Source organism: Manacus vitellinus, unplaced genomic scaffold (genome assembly GCF_001715985.3).
Source record: "Manacus vitellinus isolate BGI_N305 unplaced genomic scaffold, ASM171598v3 scaffold_112_pilon, whole genome shotgun sequence".
Classification (NCBI taxonomy): domain Eukaryota; kingdom Metazoa; phylum Chordata; class Aves; order Passeriformes; family Pipridae; genus Manacus; species Manacus vitellinus.
Genome location: NW_021938853.1, coordinates 288,686 through 310,521, shown reverse-complemented (window position 1 = coordinate 310,521; position 21,836 = coordinate 288,686). Strand labels below are relative to the sequence as shown.

At 49.2% G+C, this 21,836-nt stretch overlaps 2 protein-coding genes across 3 annotated transcripts in view; both read left to right on the top strand.

Moving 5' to 3' along the window:
* The window catches only part of CCDC158 (coiled-coil domain containing 158), a 28,003-nt gene extending 24,129 nt beyond the window's left edge, over window positions 1-3,874 (top strand). Inside the window, 1 exon segment of the mRNA XM_029965640.1 lies at window positions 2,993-3,874. The gene's annotated coding sequence lies outside the window, so the exon portion shown is untranslated.
* Window positions 3,875-5,414: 1,540 nt separating this feature from the next.
* Window positions 5,415-21,329, top strand: SCARB2 (scavenger receptor class B member 2). Of its 2 annotated transcripts, XM_029965630.1 has the most exons (13): window positions 5,416-5,596; window positions 9,353-9,510; window positions 12,832-12,979; window positions 14,123-14,311; window positions 15,033-15,124; window positions 15,363-15,482; window positions 16,020-16,198; window positions 16,391-16,509; window positions 17,143-17,216; window positions 18,331-18,382; window positions 19,028-19,186; window positions 19,316-19,386; window positions 20,432-21,329. In XM_029965630.1, exons 1-12 carry the CDS (start codon window positions 5,480-5,482, stop codon window positions 19,343-19,345), a joined length of 1,437 nt encoding a protein of 478 aa, XP_029821490.1. In that variant the 5' UTR covers window positions 5,416-5,479; the 3' UTR covers window positions 19,346-19,386; window positions 20,432-21,329. The 2 variants fall into 2 exon arrangements, with proteins under 2 accessions (XP_029821489.1, XP_029821490.1); XM_029965629.1 differs by lacking the exon at window positions 19,316-19,386 and having other exon boundaries at window positions 5,415-5,596.
* The last annotated feature ends 507 nt before the right edge of the window (window positions 21,330-21,836 follow it).

Here is a 21,836-nt window from a genome sequence, read left to right as displayed (position 1 = left end):
CCCCCATCCTTCTCCTGCCCTGGTCATTTAAGACCTCCTCCTCTGGCACATTTCCAGGGAAACTGGTGCCTGTCATGCCCTCGGGGCTGGGAGCTGAGGGCTGTCCCACACACAGCCCCCTTGTGTGAGCTGGCAGGCAGGAGCTGTTTGTATCCAGGCTGACATACAAAGCGCTTGTTTGCCACCGGCTGCCACCGACTGTCCGGGAGCAGGGCTTGGGATTAAAGATGACTCATTGTGCCCTTATTTCTGGGCCTACCAAGTGTGCATTTAAGTGCAGTAGACACTGGGAATCAGGGAGAGATTCCCAGTGTGAGCCGTTTTGGTCTTCCCTCATCTGTGCCAATGAGTTTGGTGCACTTTAAGGACGCAGAGCACAGGCTTTGTGGATGGAAAGACTCCAGAAGAGCTCAGCTGTGCTGCTCTGGCACCACTGAAGCTAAAAGAGACATTGCAGAATTTTAATCAGAGTTAGTTCAGTGTCTCAGTAAATCATAATGTGATGCAGGCAGGCAAAATCATGTAATTGCAGCCTTCAATACCTGTGTGTGTTTCAGGAACGGGGGAAGATCTCGGGCTGTGACATAATGCAGGCTCAGAACAAAGCAGACTCTGATTGTAGGTCTGCAGCCTCTCAAATGCAGTTAGCAGAGGCTGTGAAAATCCCTGGAGCAAGACCTCCTCTTTTCCTCAAAATAGTGTGGAGAGGCAGTGTGCATCCAGGTTTTAATGCAGCAGCAGACATCCTAAGTGCCAGAATCTGCTCCTGAACTCTTTCAGATCAATAAGCAGTTGAGCATAGGCTAACAAAAGGAAAACAAAACTCCTAGAGTCTGCCCTATCATATCCCAATGGAGCATCCTTCACAGAGTGGCATTCATGTGGGATACCACTCACAGGAGAGGGAAATGTGTGCCATTGGTTTGCTAATTTTAAATGTGCTCTCCTAGTACAGTTCACTTAAAAGTAGGTGTGGGTTGCTGAAACTCAGTCAGGCTGAGTCCCAGATGGGGCAAATAAATGGAACAGGTCTCCCTCTCTGCCCCATTCCTTTGGGAGGCTTTGGGTCAGGGGCCAGAGAGTTCATCCACTGCTGTGGGATTTGGGCCCTGAAGTCCCACTGACAGTCCTAGACTGTCATCCTCCCTTTTTCAGGAGGCATACATGTCATACTATAGGAAAAGGTACACAAGCACCATTTATTCTGTTTGAATGACAGGTTATTTATAATTTCTGGCATGTTCAGGGTTATCAGGAGAGGTTTTCAAGGCTGGAGGGTAAAGTCTCTGCTCTCCAGTGTCTTATATTGATGGGAAAGTGTATGACTGATAAAGTACCTGACCTGTATGACTAACCTGACCCTGTTAGCCAGCTGTGCCAGAAACCTGCCAGCTCCTTATAACTCTCTGTATCTATAGTAAGATCAGAGTTACATTTTTGTTCAGGCTTTGTTGGCTTCCTGTTTCTAATCAGTAATGAGGGGCAGGGGGTTTATAAGGAAAGAGGGAACACAATCCTCGACTAGTTTTGCCTTTCTCCAGGGTTGTTTTTGCCAGGTTTTCCTGTGCTGGGAGCAGCAGGAGCACATATCAGCTGTGCTTTTGGTTCCTCCCTGGGTGCTCCCACACTTGTGCTTGTCCCTTGGTGTGCAGAGGGTGTTCCCAGCAGTCCAGGGCTGTTTGTAGTGCTCAGCAGGAGCAGGACAAGTAAATCTGGTTGGTCCTGGAGCTGCCTCAGGGCTGTATGGAAGAATGAGGGTTTGAAGAGGTTGTATCAGTCTCTGTGGGCAATGCTTAAGAGATCAAGCACTCGAAAGACAGTGTTCTTCCTGCTGCGATCTGTATGGCAGCCACTAAAACCTGAATTAAGGGAGTAAAACTCTGGCAGCAGGAGCTTTACTGATTAGTTGGGCTTGGCACTGCAAGCCAGGCCCTGAGCAAACCTTGTGTAGGTTATCCAGACAGTGCCGCTTGCCAGAGCCTCCCATTCATCCCAGTGCACGCCCTGCAGCTTCCTTGCCTTCCTTTCCCAGCGAGATCCCTGTTTCACAGCCCCTAGTGACATTCTCCCACACAGTTGGGCACCCCTGGGTCAGGAGGCTCCATGAGCAGAAGCGGCCGGTGAGTCAGGGGAGCAGCAAACGAGACCAGGAGTAGCTGATGGGTGTGACTGGCTGCCCTTGCTAATTCTGGTGTAGCTCAGATGATGAGGAATATGGCTCTGGGTGTGTGCAATTGTAAAATGTGCTATGTGATCTATATCACAGTTAGGACATGTATGTCTCTCTGTGTGTGTCTTACAATCCATGAGGACTGTGGTTATTTAGCTGGAGAGTGTCAAAAGCAGGAGAGTCAAGCAGGCCCAAATTTCAGAGGGAAGAACATTTTTACTGCTGTTCTGGTAATAGTTAAGAGTATTAATTTCCTCAGCAGCAAAATTAAGTGCTGTAGGCAAATCTCTCGTCCCCTGAGTTGTCATAGTCCCAAATCTGGCAGTTCTAACCCAAGAGCAAAGGCTGCTCTTACACAAGCCCCAGCTTTACTCCCAGCCCTCTCCAAGGTCACTGATGGTCCTGGTAATTGCAGTGTAGCTCTGCCCCGTAGTGAACTGCTTTCCTGCCAGCACTTAATTTGCACTGTGTGGGAAGAATAAATTAAAGCTGGAGACAGTGAAATGCGATCTCTACCCACTTAAAAACCTTTCAGAAATGTCTCAACTCTCAGCTGAAATCAGGATCTTATAATTAGGTTATTATTTTATTAATTAAGCATGGAGTACTAGAAACATACCCAGTGTGTGTGAGTTCATTGATGACAAGGAGGTGTGTTAGCTGTGCAGGGAAAGCAGAAGAGCAAAGCCTCTGAAAGCCAAATTGTAGATAAGACAGAAACTGGTAGAGCATTTATTAAGTAAAGCACTTTTCTAGTTGCAGCTGCATTCTTGGTGTTGAGATGAAACTACACTCCTGTTTCATGTGTCTGTGTGCCCTCAGGTCACAGCTCCTAAAGGAAGCAGCGCAAGATCTGGATCCAGTTGGACGTGGTGTGAACAGGTCTGGCAACAGGGGCAGATGATTGTAGTACCAAATGCTGAAGTAAGGGAAGGCACGATTCCTGTCTGGGGTGTCGAAGAGCAGAGATCCATGAAGTGACATGGATGCACACAGAGACAAGGAAAAACACCCCACCCCTTCTGTGTGCTGTTCCAGCCCTTTATTGTGGCCAGCATAAGACATCCACTGGAGAAATGTCTGATAGTTACTAAACCCCAGGAGTAGGATTAAGGATTTCTGGGGTCTGTTCTGATTTGTCTGATACTGTGCTCTGTGATTTCCTAATTCCTTCCCTGAGAAGCTTTTCCCCTCCCTACACAGACCTGAAGGAGCTGAGTAACTGGTGTTGCACAAACTGAAGAAGCCACTTGACAAGCTCAGTAAGTTTGGCTTTTTATGTCTCTTCAAGGTATTCCCAGTGCATGGGACAGGACTGTTTCATCATGTACACGCTTTCCAGAATGTGGGCCTTGTCTGCCTCTCTTCCTGGCAGTATCATCATGATTTTGGAAAGGGAAGATGTGCCTCTGCTTGTCTCAGGGATCTGCAGTTGTGAGACAGAACTGTGCCTTGAGCCAGCAGTGCACCCACTGCATTCCCGTGCTGCACTTCAGAGGTGGAGTTGCTCCTCACGGGAATGTTTTCAATGTACCATGGCCAGTGAGCACTTCCTTGGTTTCCAAAGGTAAAATAATTTGCCAAAAAAAAGAAAAAAATTCTTGCTGAGAGTCGAGAAAATCTGCTTGGAGAAGGGGTGTGGTTCTATGCATCACATGGGTAGCTCTTTGTAGAAAAATAAACTGAAATAATGAATTAAGCAAACTCAAATTTCTGCAGAAATCTTTGCTTGAGCTATAAATATTCATGCCAGGGTTCAGCAAAAAGAATTTCAGTGATCTCGTGGTCTGCAAGGATCCTTTATCTGTTTCAGTAGCAAACTAAATTTAGCCTTTGAAAAACCAAAATATCTCCCAATTAAGATAGAATTTCTTAAATATTCCTGCCTTTCTTTTGATTTGCCAGGGTTTCGGTGCTCAGATAAACCAGTATGTTCTTTAACATCACGAATAAAGAAATGCCTGATGGCTGTGGAAAGTAGTTGTGATAAAAATGGCCCTGCATAACTAGAGAATTGCTGTATACTCCTGGTCTTGTATATTCCTGTACTCCTGTATTTATCTCCGATTTGGGGACAACAGCCCTGGCGTTGGAGCGTGTGCATCAGGAGATCCTCACTGGAAAACAGAAGTCATGGAGCAGTTAAACTACCTGAGGTGAGACAAGAAAAACTTCTCCATTGCACTGTTTCAGCAGCCGTGGAAAATGTGTTTCATGTGCTGCAGGAGGAGCGAGCTGCTTGTAAACAATGTCACTGCAGCTGGTCCCCACCAAAGGCCAATATTTTATGGTGGAAGGGAAGGTTTATGGTTTCGGAGAGAGAATTCCCATGGAAGACTCCTTCTAAGGGGAGAATTCTATTGCTGTAGTTAAATTAGTCTTTAAAACCAGATTCTAATTATGTACTCTGTTGCTTGGGGTTTTTGGTTGGGGGTTTGTTGGGGGGGTTTTGAGTGCTAATGATAAAACAGGGCTAAGAACAACACTCTGGAATGGGAATCTAAACAAAAACAAGCTGCCAGAACAATATTTTTTTTTTTATTAGCCTGGGTGGAACCACAAAAATTCTGGTCTTCCAAACAACTGTGAAATGTGACCTCAGAACCTTTTCTAAACAAAAATACCCAGAAGGGCACATGTTAACATAACACTGTTACTGCAATCACAATGACAGGAAGAAAAATTTATAAAGGAAAATTATTTCAGTCCATCTTAGCAGGAAATCCACCTGATGGGCTACTTGCCCTCTGCTAGGCAAGGCATTATTTGGATCAGGCTGCTGCTGGCGAGCTGCCAGTCTCGTGATTTGGGGAGGGAACTGACTCATGGGTTTGGGAAACGCTAATGCTGCTGGAAGCTCGGTGATGGCACAGGAGCCCTTTGGCAGCTGAAATGCGTTGTATTGTGGCATAATCCGATCCCTGGGAAGCTTCACGTCCCCTACAAGTTTTTCCCTAATAATCTGGCCGGAGAATTTTTTTCCGCTCGTTTCCCAGCGAAGCCCGTGACGATGCACGGAGCGAGGCGCACTAGCAGCTCCCGTCGCCGGCACACGGGAAGATTCCGGCTGTGCCAGGGCCGGCGGGCAGGAAGCAAACCTTCAGTTCTTTCGGGATACATCCAGCCTTTCCCGGCGAGCCGGGAGAGCATCCCCCGGGAGAGCCGCGGTCCACCCCCAGCCCCGCGGGGCGGAGGCGGCGGCTCCTCCCGGCGCGGGCAGGCGGGGCCCGGTGTCCGCCCGCCCCCGGAGCCGGCGCCCGGCGGAGCTCGGGGTGTCCCCGTTCGGCGGCGACAGCAGCAGCCGCAGCCATGAAGTCGCTGTGCCTCGTCACCGTGGGGGTCCTGGCCATGACGCTGCTCATCGCCAGCATCTCCCTGCTGGTAGCGCACGTCTTCCAGACGGTGGTGGATCTGCAGGTGAAGCAGGTGAGAGAACACGGCCGCGCGCCCGCCCCGCTCCTTGTTTACCGCCTTATTCCCGCTGAAAATAGCCCTGGGAGGGAGGGAGCGGGCTGGCTCCTTCCTTGCGCCAGCCGTGGTTGGGTGAGCAGGAGCATCCTCGGGCAGTGAACACCCCCGTGCCCAGTGACAGCTCCCCCCGGGCAGTGAACCCCCCCTGCCCTGCACCACCCGGCTGGGCTGGGGCTCAGAATGGAGCTCACAGTGCACTGGCCCCTGGGCTGAGTAGAGATTGGGTGAATATGCATAAAAATCAGCCCTCTCGAGGCTGTGGTGCAGCAGCTGTAGCGAGGAGGCCTCTCCAGAGCAGGAGCACATAGGGGGAGCAGGGGACACCTAAAGCACCCTTCCTTTTTGCCATTCCTGTTATAGATTTCTTGCAGCCTGCTCTGCTGCTCCGTTTACAGCTGCCTCTGGAGCACGGCCAGAGGTGCCATGGGCTGAAGCACGTGGTGTCTCTCAGGCTGGGTGATGGCAGCAAGGCATTGCACCCTGTTGTTCTACGCCTGCGGACATCCATCCTGGCCTTGCTGGGGGTGCAGAGCCCTGCACTGTTCCTGCTCTGCCTAGGCTTTTGTTCCTCTCCCAGAGTGGCTCCGTGCATTTATCCAGTGATCCAGTGAGGAGGGTCAGCTCTGTTAGGAACTCCCTGTGTAAATAAACAATTATTTCTCTTCCTGGCCTGAGGAATATCATCTTGGCTCTTCTTCTGACAGAGAGACCAGCACTGCGAACAAAAGCAGGGGTTTGACAAGTGCTATCCTCTTAACTGGTGACCAGATCACCTGTGATCTCCTAACCTACTGTTCTTCCCTTTGGGCCGTGGACAGGGAGTATTTCCTGCCACAGAAACTGTGTTGTCTTAACTTAGATCAGTTTGGGTTTAGTGCCATTTTAGGTCGGCAGTGAGCTTACAGCAGGTCGTGGCGCTTTGAGATGTGCCCGTAAACTTCAGCACAGCTCCATCTCCCAGGCCTTGGCTCTCCTTGGGAAGGAGTCTGCCATCCTCTGCATCCCAGAATTCTGCTGTCAGGTCTATTTCATCCAAAGAGCAGCGGGGTGAGAGTGGTGGTTTGGTGTAGGACTGCCGGGAATTAGGCGTGATCCTCCTTACGCGCATTATCTCCTGGCTGCTGCTCCTTCCCCGGAATGGGGGGTTATGTAAGAGCAAGTTGGTGTTCGCTCAGCAGGGCTTTCAGTAATGCAGGATAAAGTTTCCAGAGCTCAGTCCTTTCCTGCTTGCTGCTCTCCAGCTCGTCCTGGCATAGGTCTGGATTGCAGGGAATGAGGCGTGCTGGCTCCCCCGCCGACTGCCTGCTGGCCTTTTCCAGGATCCACACCACACACAGGCTGTGGAAGTGCAGCTCACAGCCCCAGAGCAGTGTGCTCCCAGTCACTCTGCTGATCCGGCTGCTTTCCACATGTGCTTTATCCCACATGAGCTTTTCCTCATTTGTGTGCAGTCTAGAAAGCTGCTGTCTCTTGTGTAACCTCGTGTGTAAGCTTAGAAAACCTTGTGCAAATAGACAAATCTCAATTTGCCTTTGAACTGGGGCAAAACCTCAGCTTTTGCAAGCAGTTCCTGTTCCTTTGAGGGCTTTCCCAGCCGTCCTGAAGCAGAGCTGACTCGCAGGGAAGGGCTGTCTGTGCAGTCTCAAGTGCAGCTGAAGTGCAAGACTTTATTTTGGAGCAGCTGGAGCCCCTGTGTGTCCAAACCCAGCACCTGTGAACCACTGAGGATGGCTCTGCTTTCAGCAGGGGGTTGTGTGCAGCACCCTTTCCAGCCAAAGGCAGGATCTTGGATACAGAGGGGGTGTGGGAAGAGTGGGAAATCCAACCAGGTGTCAGACTTCACATCCCTTTTAAAATCCCCAGGCAGATGTGTAGTGACAAGGACAGTGGGAGCACCTTTCCCAGAAGGTGTTCAAATCATGCCAACTTACTCTTTGTTTTATTTGCAGTTTTATTTTTGTGAATTAAAAGTGCCATCCCAGATCGGGTGTCCAATACCTGTTTGTTATCAGGGGCTAGCACCTGAAATTCCAGAAAATAATGGGAAAGAACCTATAATGAACAAGAATAAATCAGCTACCCCTAGGAGAAAGGCCTTCTCCACAGTGTTGCCTTGTTCTCTCTGTTGGGTAGATGCCTGTGTATTTGTTGCAATAAATATGCTCTTCATGAATATAACCTAATATTTTATATAGATGGATATGCTGTTCGGAACACTTAACTAATCACCTTAAAAAGTTGCAGTTAAATTCTGTCAAAGATGAAGACATGAAAGCACATCTTGGAATTAAAATGTTTTGGAGTTCCAGGGGAAAAAAATGTGAAATTTAATAGAATGTTCAGTTTCCCACCATCGCTACCAGTAAGTTGTATTTGGGTGGGAAAGCTCCCTTTTCATTTCCTGTGTGTGAAGAACAGTCAAGACAAGGAAACACCGGTGAATAAGAGAGCTGCAAGTTCAGGGCTGGCTGGTAAATGCAGCCAGCAGGAAGGATGCTTTGCAACACTGGAGATGAGCATGGACTCCACTCGTGAAGGAGAAGCCCTGATGTCCTTGTAATGTCATGTGAGAGACCCAAATATCCCTGGTAACAGTTGGTGGAGTTTTTGGGAGTCAATCTGAACCAGCTCTAAATACATTAATTTTTGTGATGTGCACAGAATACATGGGTTTTAATCCTTAGGGGAAACCAGTCTGCAAATGCAAAGTGCCACCGGCTGGGTCGGCTTTCGCTGCCATTCAGCAATAGTCCTGCCATCTCAAGCTCCTGCCAATAAGTTTGTCTTTGAAACAGTCTTCTCTTTATCTAATCCTTCAAAATTAAGGTCTACACAGAGAGAAAACGGCGTCTTAAGTGGGAAGGCCAAGAATGAGTCCTGAGGCAACTGTGGCTGATAAGACCCCATCAACATCGACCAAGAGCTGGCAGCTGCCCAGCCTGCCCTGCTTTTGAGCTTCCACTTACAATATTTGACTTGTTTGCTCTGAAGAATAAAAAGAACAAGTGTTGATGAGACCCATTTAATTGCAAATCATTTCCCCCCCCCCTTTCTTCCGCCTACAGGTGATGTGGTTTTCAAAGACAGAGTTTTCTTTGTGCTTATTCCTGGAAATTCACTCTGTGAGCCAGATTTCACTTCGTGACCACTGCAGCAGTACCAGTGTTATTACTGGGTGAAAGGCCTTGATTTTGGTGGTGGTGATGCTTCATGTTTGGGGTGAATTTGTCTAAAATGGGATGATAATAAAATGAGGGATTGAGGCCTGTGTTATGGAGCAACATGACAGGAGTGTTTGTGACTTTCTGTATAATGTGTATATGCTGATAGATGAGGGAATTAGTCTTTCATTTCTCAAGTGCTTCTGTTATAAAACAATGATTTATAGCTTTGCTTTTGTAGGGCCACGTTTTATTGATTACAGAATAGAGTGACAGACTGTGGGTCTGGAGATGCATGTGCTGCCATTGCTGTAGGAAAGTAATTAAAGGCAGAGGGCAAAGAATCTTGGCCCTATTCCAAGACCTTGGAAAGGTATGAATCGTAGGACACGTACAGGAAAGGAGTTTCTGTCACTTGCAGGTTTTCCTCTGAAAAACAAAGCCTGATTGCTTTGGAGACAGAATCTCACGGAATTCCTCCCTTTCCTGTAAATATCACCCAGCATCTACATCAGCATTAACAGCTAATCTGTCTTTTCTCTTGTTCCAGGGGACAGTACTGAAGAATGGCACAGAAACCTTTGAAGCCTGGGAGGACCCTCCTCCCCCAGTCTACATGCAGTTCTACTTTTTTAATGTGACAAATCCTTTGGAAGTGCTCCAAGGTGCTAGTCCTCTTGTAGAGGAAATAGGACCATACACCTACAGGTAGGACCCTTTCACTGTTTTCAAGTGTCATGAAAGCTGTTGTGTGTGAGGAAGCCAAAAGGTGGGATCCAGAACGCTTGGGATCCCATTCTAGGAGAAAACCTAGCTGTTAATGTGGGAGGGAAAGCTGATCCAGGGGGGCATGGTCACACCCCACCCAGACAGCACTGACACTTGCAGCCAGTTGCAGATGAAGCCAGCGACTTCTGTCAGATTTTGGGCAAGGTTTTGCTGGTGTGCTGCTGTTCCTCAGCTGCTGAACGAAGAGGAAGCTGTTTGCATCCTGGCCTGCTGTCTTGTGAGAGGAAAAACAGTTGGGTGGTGTTTGAGAGTCTGGGGAGAGGAGTGTTGCATAAAAAGAGTGTGACTCCTGCTCACTCAGGAGTTAGTTCCCAGCCAAAGTTGCGCAATCCACGTTGGTGAAATGCGGCCAGAGAAGCAGTTGGAGTGGTGCTTCAGGGATCTTCCTCAGCCAACCCTCACTGTAAAACCTGCTTAGGTTTTAGAGTTGTCTTTTCCTAAGCTGTAAAATGACCAGAATCTGTTGGTATTTCAAAAAAATGCTGGGGAACGAAAGCAAGAGCCTTGGTTCTGCAGTATCTCCTGCCTTTCCGTTTCTTCCCTCCCACACCTCAGCTTTGTTTCTGCCTCTGCCAACAGTCCTTTCCCCTGTCTCCTCTGCATTCCAGTCCTGTGTCTGTTTAGGCCTGGCAAACTCCACGTGGTACGTTGGCAAAATCCCTGGTGTTACATAAACCATTAGAGCCGGAGAAAAGATCCACAAGCTTTCAAGTTCCTAAATTTTTCCTTAGGTGTGTGTAGTGTAACACTGGTCCTTGGTCAGCAGTGCACTCTCTGTGTCTGGAGGATAAACAGGGGCAGCTCCAGGGCTAACAGAACTGCAGGAAAACACACAGGCTGGTGCTCAGTCCCTTTGCCAGCTGCTTCTTTCCCCTTTGCTCAGCTCCCAGTCTGTGCCGGCTGTCCCGCATAGCCCCGTCTGGGAAGCTGCACCTTATCCATGAAGGAGCATCATGGGATGGATGGGGCTGGTGGTGTGCTGGCCGGGTTGGGCCGTGCCTGAGGGAAGGCCCAGCCTAAGCTTGGTTTGCTGGGAGAGCCTTTCCCTGCATCCCACGCCACAGCCCCAGCTGTTTGTGTGTTTGTGGGAGGGAGGGAGGGAGGCTGCGCATTCCAGTTGCTTCTGGCTTGTTTGCCTAGCGTGACATGTCTGGACAGGATCCCCTGGTGCTGTGCTCTGTCTGATAGAGGAAAGTTAGGAAGTGGAGCGCCCTTTTCCAGCAGATCCTTTAATCCCTGCCTAGCTGTCGCTGCAGCAGCCTGTCAGCAGTGGGTGGGAGGAGAGGAGGCGTGTGGGAGCAGAGGGAGCAGGGAGGGATGGTGCAGCCATGCTGCACGCTGGAGCCGGGGAATAAATACCCAGCTGCTCTCACAGGCCCCATGTGGCAAAGCACTAAAGATTCATTTAGGTTTAGCATGTGGCAGAACACCCCATGAAGCGCATGGCTCCGTGTTTTTACGAACCAGGGTGTTTGGGAAAGGCTGGAAGTGAACTGGGCCAGAGAAGCAGAGGAAAAACATCCGGTGAGCGACAGAGAGGAGGTGGGAGGCCTCGGTGGAGTCTCTTCCTGCAGCTCAGAGTTTTGACCAGTGTACATTGCAAAGCAGTTGGTGCAGGGGTAGATTCTGTAACAAAAATGCAGTCCTGCTGGTGTTTTTAAATCATGGAAGTTGAATTGGCAGCATGTAAAACAACTAATTATAAAGTGCAAGCTGCTTATCTGCCCGAGCCTGCTGAGTCCCAAAGAACACTGGAATATTGTCTGGTCTTGCACACATTTACAGCTTTCTGTCTTTAATATCTGAGAGCCTCCTACTCGTATCCCTCATCAGGGAGTATTATTTTCCTCTCCAGAGCTGGAAACGTGTCTCAGGTTACCCCCGGCCTATTTTAGGAAGGCATTTCACAACTGTCCATTTCCATCCCCTCAGTTCCAGCCCTGGGGTATAAAATAGATTGCTGTCCAAATCAGGTTGCCAGACCAAAATGTTGCTGGGTGGCAGGGATGCTGAAAGGGGTAGATACGCTTTTTGGGTAAGGAGGATGGGAAGTGGTTGGTTTCTAACAACAATAGTTCTGTGGGCCTTTCCAGTTTGCTTTCAATTTGAAGGACTGGAGCAGGGTAATGCAGCCTCTTGTGAAGCTGCATTGCTGGATGTGGTGCAGCCAGGATAGAATCTGGGATCTGAACTGAATGCAGAACAGCAGAACACAGGGGCTGGCACAATAATTCACCCTCACGTCTTGTGACTTGACGTTTACCCAGGCAGCAAAGCAACGAGAAAGTCGCTCTTGAGTGAGTGCAGGGTTAGGAAATACAGGGTATTGCTCTTCATGTGGGTGCCATGAGCAGCCAGCCTTTTGCCATTTCTCTTTTGGGGTTTGCTGGAGACACGTGTGTGGCTCATGCTGAGCCCGAGCCAGCCTGTTCTGCAGAACTTCAGACTTCTTGTTGGTAGAATGGTAATGGCAGTGAAAATTGAATTATGCTTCTGACATGTGTTTCGAGGTAATTAAGGCCTGACTTCCTCATTAAGCCAGCAGGTAGCAGTTGATGTTTCTTGCCAATTGGACTGGTTTGTCAGCAATCCTGAGTTCTGTTCTGCTGTCTGAATACTTAGACAGGAACAGCAGCAACCTCCCAGGCCATGGGGAGCGCACAGCAAAAATGCAGTCGACTTTCTCTCGTGTCCAGGATTCCTGCCTGAGAATTAGAGGAGAAGAACTAAAATGAGTGTTGCTCTGTGGTTGTGTTACATGTCAGCCCAGAAGTCCTAGTGCCTAGTGCAGTGAATCCAGCTGAAAGATTCTGGTAGGTTCTTAGGTCAGGGCACTGAGACTTACTTGGAGCCTGCATCTGCCTGGGAGTGAATTATACCTGCAGCAAAGAGGCAAAAAATTCATTTTCAAACTGTACTTCAAGGGCAGTCCCCTATATGATGCCTCCAAATCCTTCTGTACCATCTGAAATTGTTCTCCTTCCTTGGAAGTTTTTAAAGATGAGGCAGAAATATGAAATGGAATTAACACATGGGGTGGCATTTTTGGAAGTGCCCCATGAGGTCTGACTCAGCTCACTCTGACACAACGAGGAGTTTGTGTCAGTGAGGGAACCTACTCCCAAAGCACTGAAAATCCCACCCTTTCTGTGCTCAGAGCACTAGAATAGCCATAATTTAATTGCAGTTAATGCTGTGGGTACTTGTTTAACTTGATTAGAGAACTCTCTTGTTTTTCAGAGAATACAGGCCAAGAGTCCACGTTCAGTTTTTGGACAATGGGACCAAAGTGTCTGCCCTGAACCCAAAGACTTACGTATTTGAACCTCAGAAGTCAGTCGGAGACCCTGAAGTGGACCTGATCAGAACAGTAAATATTCCTGCAGTGGTGAGTTCTCTTTCATTCCTGCTTGGAAATCATCCTGGCACACTTCAGAAGGAGCAGCTACTTGCTTCATCCTGTCCCTTGCCTTTGTGGTAGATAAGTGGGATTGGAGAACAAGAGAGGCAGCTCGTGTCTGGGGCAGGTGCCGCTCTCAGTTTTGGGTTGGGCTGTTGTGGTGTTCTTATTTTGTTCCTCCCTCCCCTCACAGCTCTGCAGGGTTGGTGCTGAGAGCTGGCAGAAATCAGGCTTGCTGGTTTGCCATGAGTAAGTGAAACTAGGGAATTTGCAGTGTCAAGTGCTTAGGAGGATCTTTGACTTCTGAATGGGAAGCTTAGGAATGCCCGGGGGTATGTTGTCAAAATTGCAGAAGTTGCCTCCAAGTCTGCTGCTCAAACTGAAACAAAACCGCAGCAGAGGAGTTTCAGACAGGGCTGGATGAAAAGGACCTCTCAGAGTGAAATGAAGGTTAAAAGATGCACCCCTAAATCGTGTTAGGTGAAAGAAAGTGTCAATTTGGTGAGCAGAGGCAGACCATTATTCTGGTCTCAGACAGGATTAGCATGAGAACAAGCAGATCTAAAGCTGTCACTGCTTCCCGAGGAAATCAGACTGTACTCAAATACTCAGGTGTGTGACTAAGCCTTTACTCCCCATCCCAGTTTAATTTACTTCAGTTGCAGGCTAGTCATTTCTACTTTTTCCCCAGCCTTGCCAAAAATGTCTGATTTTATGAATGGCTACAAAAATGCCCTGGATACAGTCGTAGATAGGACTCAGCTTACTGAAAGTTGGAGACGGTGCAGACACTGTGTTTTCAGTTCCTCCCAGGCACCTCAGTGGTGGTCAGGATTATCTCTCCTTCAGATTTTTGGCTGGGATGTGCTAGGATGGCACAGGATGTAACAGGCAGCAGAAGAGCTACAGGTTGGTTTACCCAAAGAAATGCCCTTCTTTCGTTACTGCTCATTTAAAGACATGTTGTAAAATGACATTGTCAGCTGGGAAGGAAATAAACGTTTGCATTTTGGGGCAGTGAGTATCCTGAGACGTGTGCGGTGCCGAAGCGTGCCTGCCTTTGGCTGCAGCTGGTATGACTTGCTGCCCAATAAACCTGACCGTGGCTCCCTCGTTCCAACCCCCTGGCAGACTGCCATGGAGTGGACCAGGTCGACCCCTCTCCAGTTTGCCACGGAGGTGCTGCTGCTGCTGTACCAGGAGTCGCTGTTCACCGTGCGCAGCGTCCACGAGCTGCTGTGGGGCTACAAGGACCGGCTCCTGTCCACCATCCACGTCCTGCACCCCGAGATCGACCCCGTCTTCGGGCTCTTCAATAAGGTACCCGAACGGCCAGGCCTGATGGTGCTTTAGATGGGGAGCAGTGCCACTGTTACAGAGTCACTGTGGTCAGCCAGCTGGGAGGGACGTGCCTGGACTGCAGCTGCAGGGGTAGCAGGATGTTCCCTCTTCGGTTTGGCTGTGTCTGGGCACTGGCTGTGAGTGTTTTATCTGTTTATACACTTTATCAGGTATGGATAAGCTTTCCAAGGGCAAACCCTTCCACTGTTGCCTGGATAACACGGGCCTTGTGGGGCTGGTTGTGCAAACTCCTAGAAGATCTTCCTGACTAATTTCCTTAGTAATGCATTGAAATTGGATGTTATTTCTGTGCTGAAGCCATTTTGGTCCAGTCCCCACGTGATTTTGGGTTGTGGGGACTCCTCGTTTCTCAGAGATGTCTGCAGTGCTCAGGTTATTTTCTGTGGGGTTGTTTTCTTGCTGAGGGCTGTTTTTTCAGGGCCAGTTTTCAAAGGGAGAAAAGGCTCATCTGGTGTTGTATTTCCTGCCCTTGGGAGGTGTAAGAACCTTGCCCAGTCGCTTCCACCTCGTTCATGTTCAGGGTGGAGTTCAATGAGCTGCACAGACCTCAGGGGGAGTCCATCGCTCCCGGCGTGGATTTGAAGTGATGGCATCTCAAACTCCTGCCAGCCCCTTGCAGTGGCCAGCCAGGTGTCACAGGATGAGTGGAGGGACTGAAAACTCCTGCCTCTGTTTGCAGATGAATGGAACCGATGATGGAGAATATGTGTTCCTGAGTGGGGAAACGAACTACCTAAACTTCTCCAGGATTGTGGAGTGGAAAGGAAAAGAGTAAGTTTTTCAGCGTGGTGTGGCCTCTGTCAGAATCTGCCCCTTGCTTGCCTGGCACCAGTTCAAAGAGGCTGGAGATGCAATTTAAACCCATTTTAATCCCTTTTCTTGTTAGCAGAGCTGAGATAAGAGGACTCAGCGCTGTGCGGGTCTGATTCTCGTTTGCCAAGAGCTGGCATTGCCTGACCACTGCACAAAGATCTTTTAGCCCTTGCTGTCTTTTCTTCCTTTCCTTCAGGTCCCTGAGCTGGTGGACAACAGAGGCGTGTAACATGATCAATGGCACAGATGGGACATCCTTTCACCCGCTGATTAGCAAAGATGAGAACATTTATATCTTCTCTTCTGATTTCTGCAGGTGAGGAGAACACACCTTAAGACTTTAAAGCAGAGCATTTATATCCATTTCTCCTGAGGTTTGTTGTTTAGACTGGTGTTTTTCCTTCCGTGATTTCATTTAACAGTTGTGGTGTGAGGGATGAGAGTGTTACAACAAAAAAAACCCCAATCTGCAGCAAGTTAAGGATGTGCTATTTCAAAAGGAAGATAAGGGGAAAATTTGGAAGCTGAGTGGAAAGACAGACTGGACTGCCTTGCAAGGCTAGTAACAAGAGGAATGAAAGGATTTATGTGAACCTTCTTTCCTCCAAAATCTTCCTCTGTGCCCTGCTTTTTTTAGAGAACCCACTTTGCCCTCTTCAGAGATTCATGCCTTGATGCTGTTTAAAATGCAACAAGAAGCAGAAAATCCTGGTGTTTCCTTCCTTATGTTCCACCTTGTCTCCTCCCTCGCCCGTTCCCCGGTCTGTGGAGAACAAAACCGACCCAAAATTAGATGTGTGTTAGCCTGAACTCAGGACTAGCCAAACCTGGGCCTGGCTTTGCTTCCTTTCAGGTCTCTGTACCTGGTGTACGACAGCTCGGGAGCCGTGGCGGGCGTCCCCACCTACCGCTTCGTGCCCTCCTCCATGGTCTTTGCCAACACCACGGTGAACCCGGACAACGCCGGGTTCTGCATCCCGCCGGGAAACTGCCCCGGCACCGGAGTCCTCAACGTCAGCATCTGCAAGCAAGGTGTGTCCCTGGGGAAAACTTGGCTTGTCCTGGAGACAAGGAGTCGCTGTTGGTTCTGTAGCTCCAGAATGGGCTCTTCCCTGCGCTGTAAATGGCACAGTGGCAACAGTTCTGAGGCCCTCAAAGACTTCCCTGAAACCTGCTCTGCCTTTTTTTCTTTAGGTGGTGACTTTCTGTGTTTTCTCATTCCAGGTGCTCCAATATTTCTGTCAGCTCCACATTTTTACCAAGCGGATCCAAAGTTTGTAGAGGACATACAGGGCATGCATCCCAGAAAGGAATACCATGAGACTTTTCTGGACATCAATCCTGTAAGTGCAGCCTTTTTTTCAAGGGTTCTGTGGACGAATCCAAGCACCTCCTTGGATGGTGTGTATCGATTGTAGTCCCATTGACCTCAAGGAATCTGTACCAGTTGCATGATGCTGGATGGAAAGGGAGAATCCCTCTGGGCAGTTTGGGTCAGCTGTCCTGTCCCTGTCCCCTCCCAGCTTCTCACCCACCCTCTGCCTCTGGGAAACACAAAAGGCCTTGAGGCTGTGCAAGCACAGCTCAGCAATTACTAAAACATCCCTGTGATGTCCTGCTACCCAGCTACTATGGAGCAAGTGAATTCTCTCCCAGCTAAAACCAGTACCACAATGACCTCTACGCCCACACACACACACACACACACACACACACACACACACACACACACACGACTGTGGGTCGAGGAAAAGAGCACAGCCATGACCTGCCTGGCTCACAGAAACAGTGCTCTGACTCATCGAGCTGTTATGTGCAGCTAAAGCGGGAGGAAATTCCACAGTTCTCCTCTTGAGGTCTAGTGCAGATGCTGCTGGGTGTCTGGTTTGGTGCCAGGATCTTGCTGTGTTCTCGTAGTTCTTATTCTTTCGTGTTTACTCTTGGTTTTTTTGACGCTGATCTCTGTTGTTCCCCAGCTGACAGGGCTCGTCCTGCGGGCAGCCAAGCGCATGCAGATCAACGTTCACGTCAGAAAACTACCTGAGTTTTTGTAAGTGTTCCCTGCTGCCTGGGGGATGTCTCAGGGCTGATCTGGCATTCAGAATTAATTCCATCTGCAGTGCCCAGATGGAATATTGGTTGGAGAGAGCAGGTGTGAGAGAGGGAAATCCAGCTGAATCTCAGTTACAAGAGGCAGTGTCCTCTCTTCCCACAGATCCAGTAGATTTTTCCGTTCCAGCTGCAGAGTAAAGGCAGTATTCAAGAAGGGCAGGTAGATCGGGTACAGAGAAGTGTCTTGCCTGTAACTGCATTGGTATCAGAGAGAGAAATCTTTGCACTGCAGCTTTGGCAGTCAGGACAATCCTGCAAATGGGAACAGTGTAGAATCCCAGGTCACATGTGAGTAAAAATCCCCATTTTTATTTGATAGCAAGTGTGCTCTGCCGGTTTTCTGGGTGTCCCAGTGTGAGGGGCATGTCCCCAGATTGCAGCTCAGCTGTGCAGAAACACAGTCCCCTTCATCCTATGTCTTCCTGACACCTTGTTTTATTTGTCACTGGTGCTGTGTGGCAGCTATTCCTCCTACTCAGCTGATGTTTACTGGCACAGCTTGGCTATAACAACTAAAAAGCATTTTACCTGGCCAATCCCCTTGGGAGAGTCAGAGATGTTCCTTCAGAACAGCAGCACCTTGTTTCCTAGTGCCCAGGAGCTTCCACAGTAACAACTTCTGCCTGAGCTGGGATTCCATGTGTGCCAAATGTTGAGGGATTTTTGCTGCTGTGCCCGTGTTGCTTGGACAATAGTTCCTGTGTTTTACAAAAAGGAGTAACCTCCAACGTCAGCTTAGCTTCACATTCCTGCTGCCTGGCACAGATCTGTCACTCAGTTAGGAATGAACTCTGTGTGGATCCCTCTCATTCTCTCCCCACCAAATCCCCAAAAATGCCACTGCTCCAAATCCAGAACGTGTGATTCACCTCGGAGACTGAAGCTGTTTTACCCCAGTAAGGGAGGTGAAAGCCAACGATAAAAACAAACAGCTCAGAGGTTTTTTAGGGACACTTTCCTCATTCACTGTTCTATCATAATCTGTCTCACAACCCTCAAGCCGAAAAGCTTCCAAACCGTAATTTTTGGTTGTTGTTTTATTTTTGACACAGTGAAACGGGCAACATCCGAACTCTGGTTTTCCCAGTGATGTACATAAACGAGGTAAATAGCTCTGTCCTGCCCTGGTAGCCTTGTGTTTGTGCTTGCAAAAACACCCTCTGTGAGCCAACCAGAAAAGAAAATGCTGCTTTCCTTATTGTTTTATACAGCGACAGGTAGGAAGATGTTGCTGTTTCTTATCTAACACCCTCCTGCTGCTTGTTGACCATAGTATTGAGCTCAGCCCTGCAAAACACCCTCAGTCAGACATTCCTTTTGGTTTCAAAGGAACTGGCCACGAGGAGAAGGGGGATGCTCGGGTGAGGAGGAGGGAATTCACAAGATGACATCTTTTTTTGATCCCTCTTTTGTGAATGTTCCTGTGCTGTGGTTGGACCACTGAATTAATTGGATTCAGGGAGGACTCTAGGGGACTACTTTTCATGATGCACACCAATATTCCAGGCCTGTATTAGTCCATTCCTAATCCAAAAGTTAAACATCCCAGTTTTCCTTGGAAATACAGACCAGGGGATCCCTCTGGCCCCTGGAAGAATTCTTGGAAGGGGAGAGAGTATGTCAGGACACGATGAAGCAGTGGTGGAGAGCTGTGGGAATGTTGTTTCCCTGCCCTTCGCAGAAGTGATCTTATATAAAGAACAGAAATAAGTTCTTTCTCTTTTTTTCTTCTTCATCTCTCTGCTCCAGAGTGTTCTGATCGATGAGGCCTCTGCCAGCAAACTCAGGCACGTCCTGCTGGAAGCCAGTGTTGTAACTGGAATCCCCTTCGTAATCATGGCTCTAGGGATTGCCTTTGGGATAGTTTTTACCGTGCTGGTGTGCAGGTCCCGGGGGACAAGTGAAGAGGTAAGAAGCACTTGAACTTCCTTACTGCCCATCTGCCTGTATTTGATTTTCTTTTGGTTGATTTGACCCGTTTGGTGTCTCTCTGCACGCGTTTTTATATGTTGTTTTTGTTTAAAATGACCTTTCCAGGGAGGGGAAGTTTTAATAGACTCAGAATAAACGCGCCAAAGCAAAGGAATGGAGTTAATCTAAGAAACCTGGTAAGGCAGGTCGTGTGTCTGTGCCTAATTCCCCTGCCAACAGCAGTGAAAAAATAAACCAGCCTGTCTAGAGGACCCTGAGGGATAACATGCAAAAATCTGAGGGCAGATTCAGTTGGCAGTCTGTCAGTGTTCTCAGTAGAAGCAGCTGCGTTGTGCCAGTGGATTGTTTTTGAATTTATGGCCAAAGGACAGCTGAATTTCACAGACAGCAGCCTGTAGAGAGTTTTCTCTGAAGAGTTTGTAAATCAGTTTTTCTGTGACAGAAAAGTTCTGTCTCAAGGTGACACACTGGCATTAACATGCTTGTCAGGGTGAAAGCTGGTGCTAAAATTTCACCCTAACAGGCAAGTCAGTGGGGTTCAGATGACACAAACTGTGGAGCCTTTGTTTAGAGAAGTACTGGGTACTCTAGGAGGCTGTTTTGTCCTTGTAGTTGCTGTGGGCTTAGTGTGGTCTTGTGTGTTTAGTGTTCCCTGAGTGCTGCCTTACAACCTCCAGAGCACCCAGCCACCCCTCTGGATCAGTGGGTCCCATCACATCCCAGTGGAACTGTACTCCAGGCTCCTTTACAGGAGAGGCTGGTCCTTTTTCTTTGGAGCTTTGGAGCCTGCCTGTGTTATCAGCAGCTCAGAGAATCAAACTGTCCCATTGCCCGAGGCCTGCCCCAAGCATTCCTGCCCCACCCTACATGTACAGCTCTCCTGGATGTGCTGGAACGCTCCACGGGGATCAAAATGACAAAGGGGCACCTACATTCCATGTTTTTTCTGCTTTGCTTTAGTTGCTTTTCCTGCAAATAAAGGTAATTCAGCAGTTTGTAGCTCTCCTTGTGATCCCCTGGGTGGTTCTGGCCTTCTGTCCTCTGTCAGGTGCTAGAGCAGGTACCTGCCCAAGCTGCCACCCACCCTCTGGTGCTTTTTAAGGAAATTGTACTTAGCAGTAGGAGCCAAGAGCTTTTCCCTTCCCTGCCTGGGGTCTGGGCAGCCCAGCTGGAGGCACTGTCGTGTGCCACCTTTAAACTGCTGTGGTTTTTCTCTTCCAGAGTACTGAGGAGGAGAGGTCCCCGCTCATCAGGACATCTTAGTAGATTTTCTTTACCATGTGAGCTTGGAGGATGAACTCTTAGAGCTGAGCTAACACCAACTACCACTTCCCAGCGTGTCCCCTGCGGAGACATGGCCGTGTCCACATCACTTTTTGTGGGACAGAGCTGGAAGAGAACCCGCCCCGTCAGCCAGGGAGGAGGCTTTTCTCGCCAGCTGCTTTAAAACTCCATTTTAAAACTGCTCCAGACCCTGCTTTTCTCACCCCTGCCCTCTGTGTGTACGCATGGGGGCCATAACCACTGTGTGGGCGGCAGCACACCGGCCTCATTCCCTACGGAAACAACACGGGAAGCCTCTGCAAACAGCCCTCTGGGAACACAGCAGGCTCCTGCGTGGCCCGGGGACAAGGGACAGTCCTGCTGGTGGTGTCTCTGCTGTAACTTAGTCCCGAGTGTTTGTTACTCATGTCCTTTACAGCACTGGTGTGTCACTAACCCCAGCCAGAACTTTGTGCAGCGCCGGCGGCTCCGGGTGGAACCAGACGGCTGGAAACGCTTTTACACACCCACCTCCCGGCTGTCCCCGCCGTGCATGTTCGCCAGGCTTTCGTCCTTGGGGGTTGGGGTTGTCCTTCAGCTTAGAAACCCACGGCTCGGCGTTGTTCCTGGGTCGGGGGAGCCCAGAGCTGGGGGTTTGGCCTGGGGGTTTGGGGTGAACTGGGCATGTTTGGGATGGGAGCAACCCTTCCGTGTTAAACATGGACGGGGGCCCGGCAGCTCCTCGCACTGTTTTTTACTTGTCAAGCACAAACTTGTTTTAAAAATCACAAGTGGTGTTGGGTTTTTTTTCTCCCCGCCCCTCCAATTAAAAGACTGTTCTCGTGTGTTTCCATTAGACAGTGAAACGTGTTTTAAAAAGGTGTTATTGTCTTATGACCAGGGGCATTTGGGGTTTGCACTGGTTGGGTTTGGGGGGGTTGTCCTGGCTTGTGCTCCGGTGTTATCCCTGCGAGGTTGGTGAGAGGCTGGAATGGAATTCCCGGAGAAGCTGTGGCTGCCCATCCCGGCGACTGCCAAGGCCAGGGTCTGGACCGGGGCTCGGAAGCAACCTGGGGATATGTGGGAGGTGTCCAAAGGAATGGTGCCGGGAGGGGGACAGCGGGAACTGTGTTTCCAGAGAGAATCCAGGGAATCCCGCGGGAGGGGACGCAGGGATGGGGAAATCCCGGCCTGGGGCGACCTGTAGCTGAGAATATTTTCGCCCGCGCGATCATTTTTAATCCCTGTTCAGCCCAAAGAAGGGCATTTTCTCCCTTCGATACAGGGGGGAAAGAGCTGTTTGGGTTTATTACCGTTAATTATCCCTTTATTTCCCTGTCTCCCATGGTACAGTCCCCCGTCC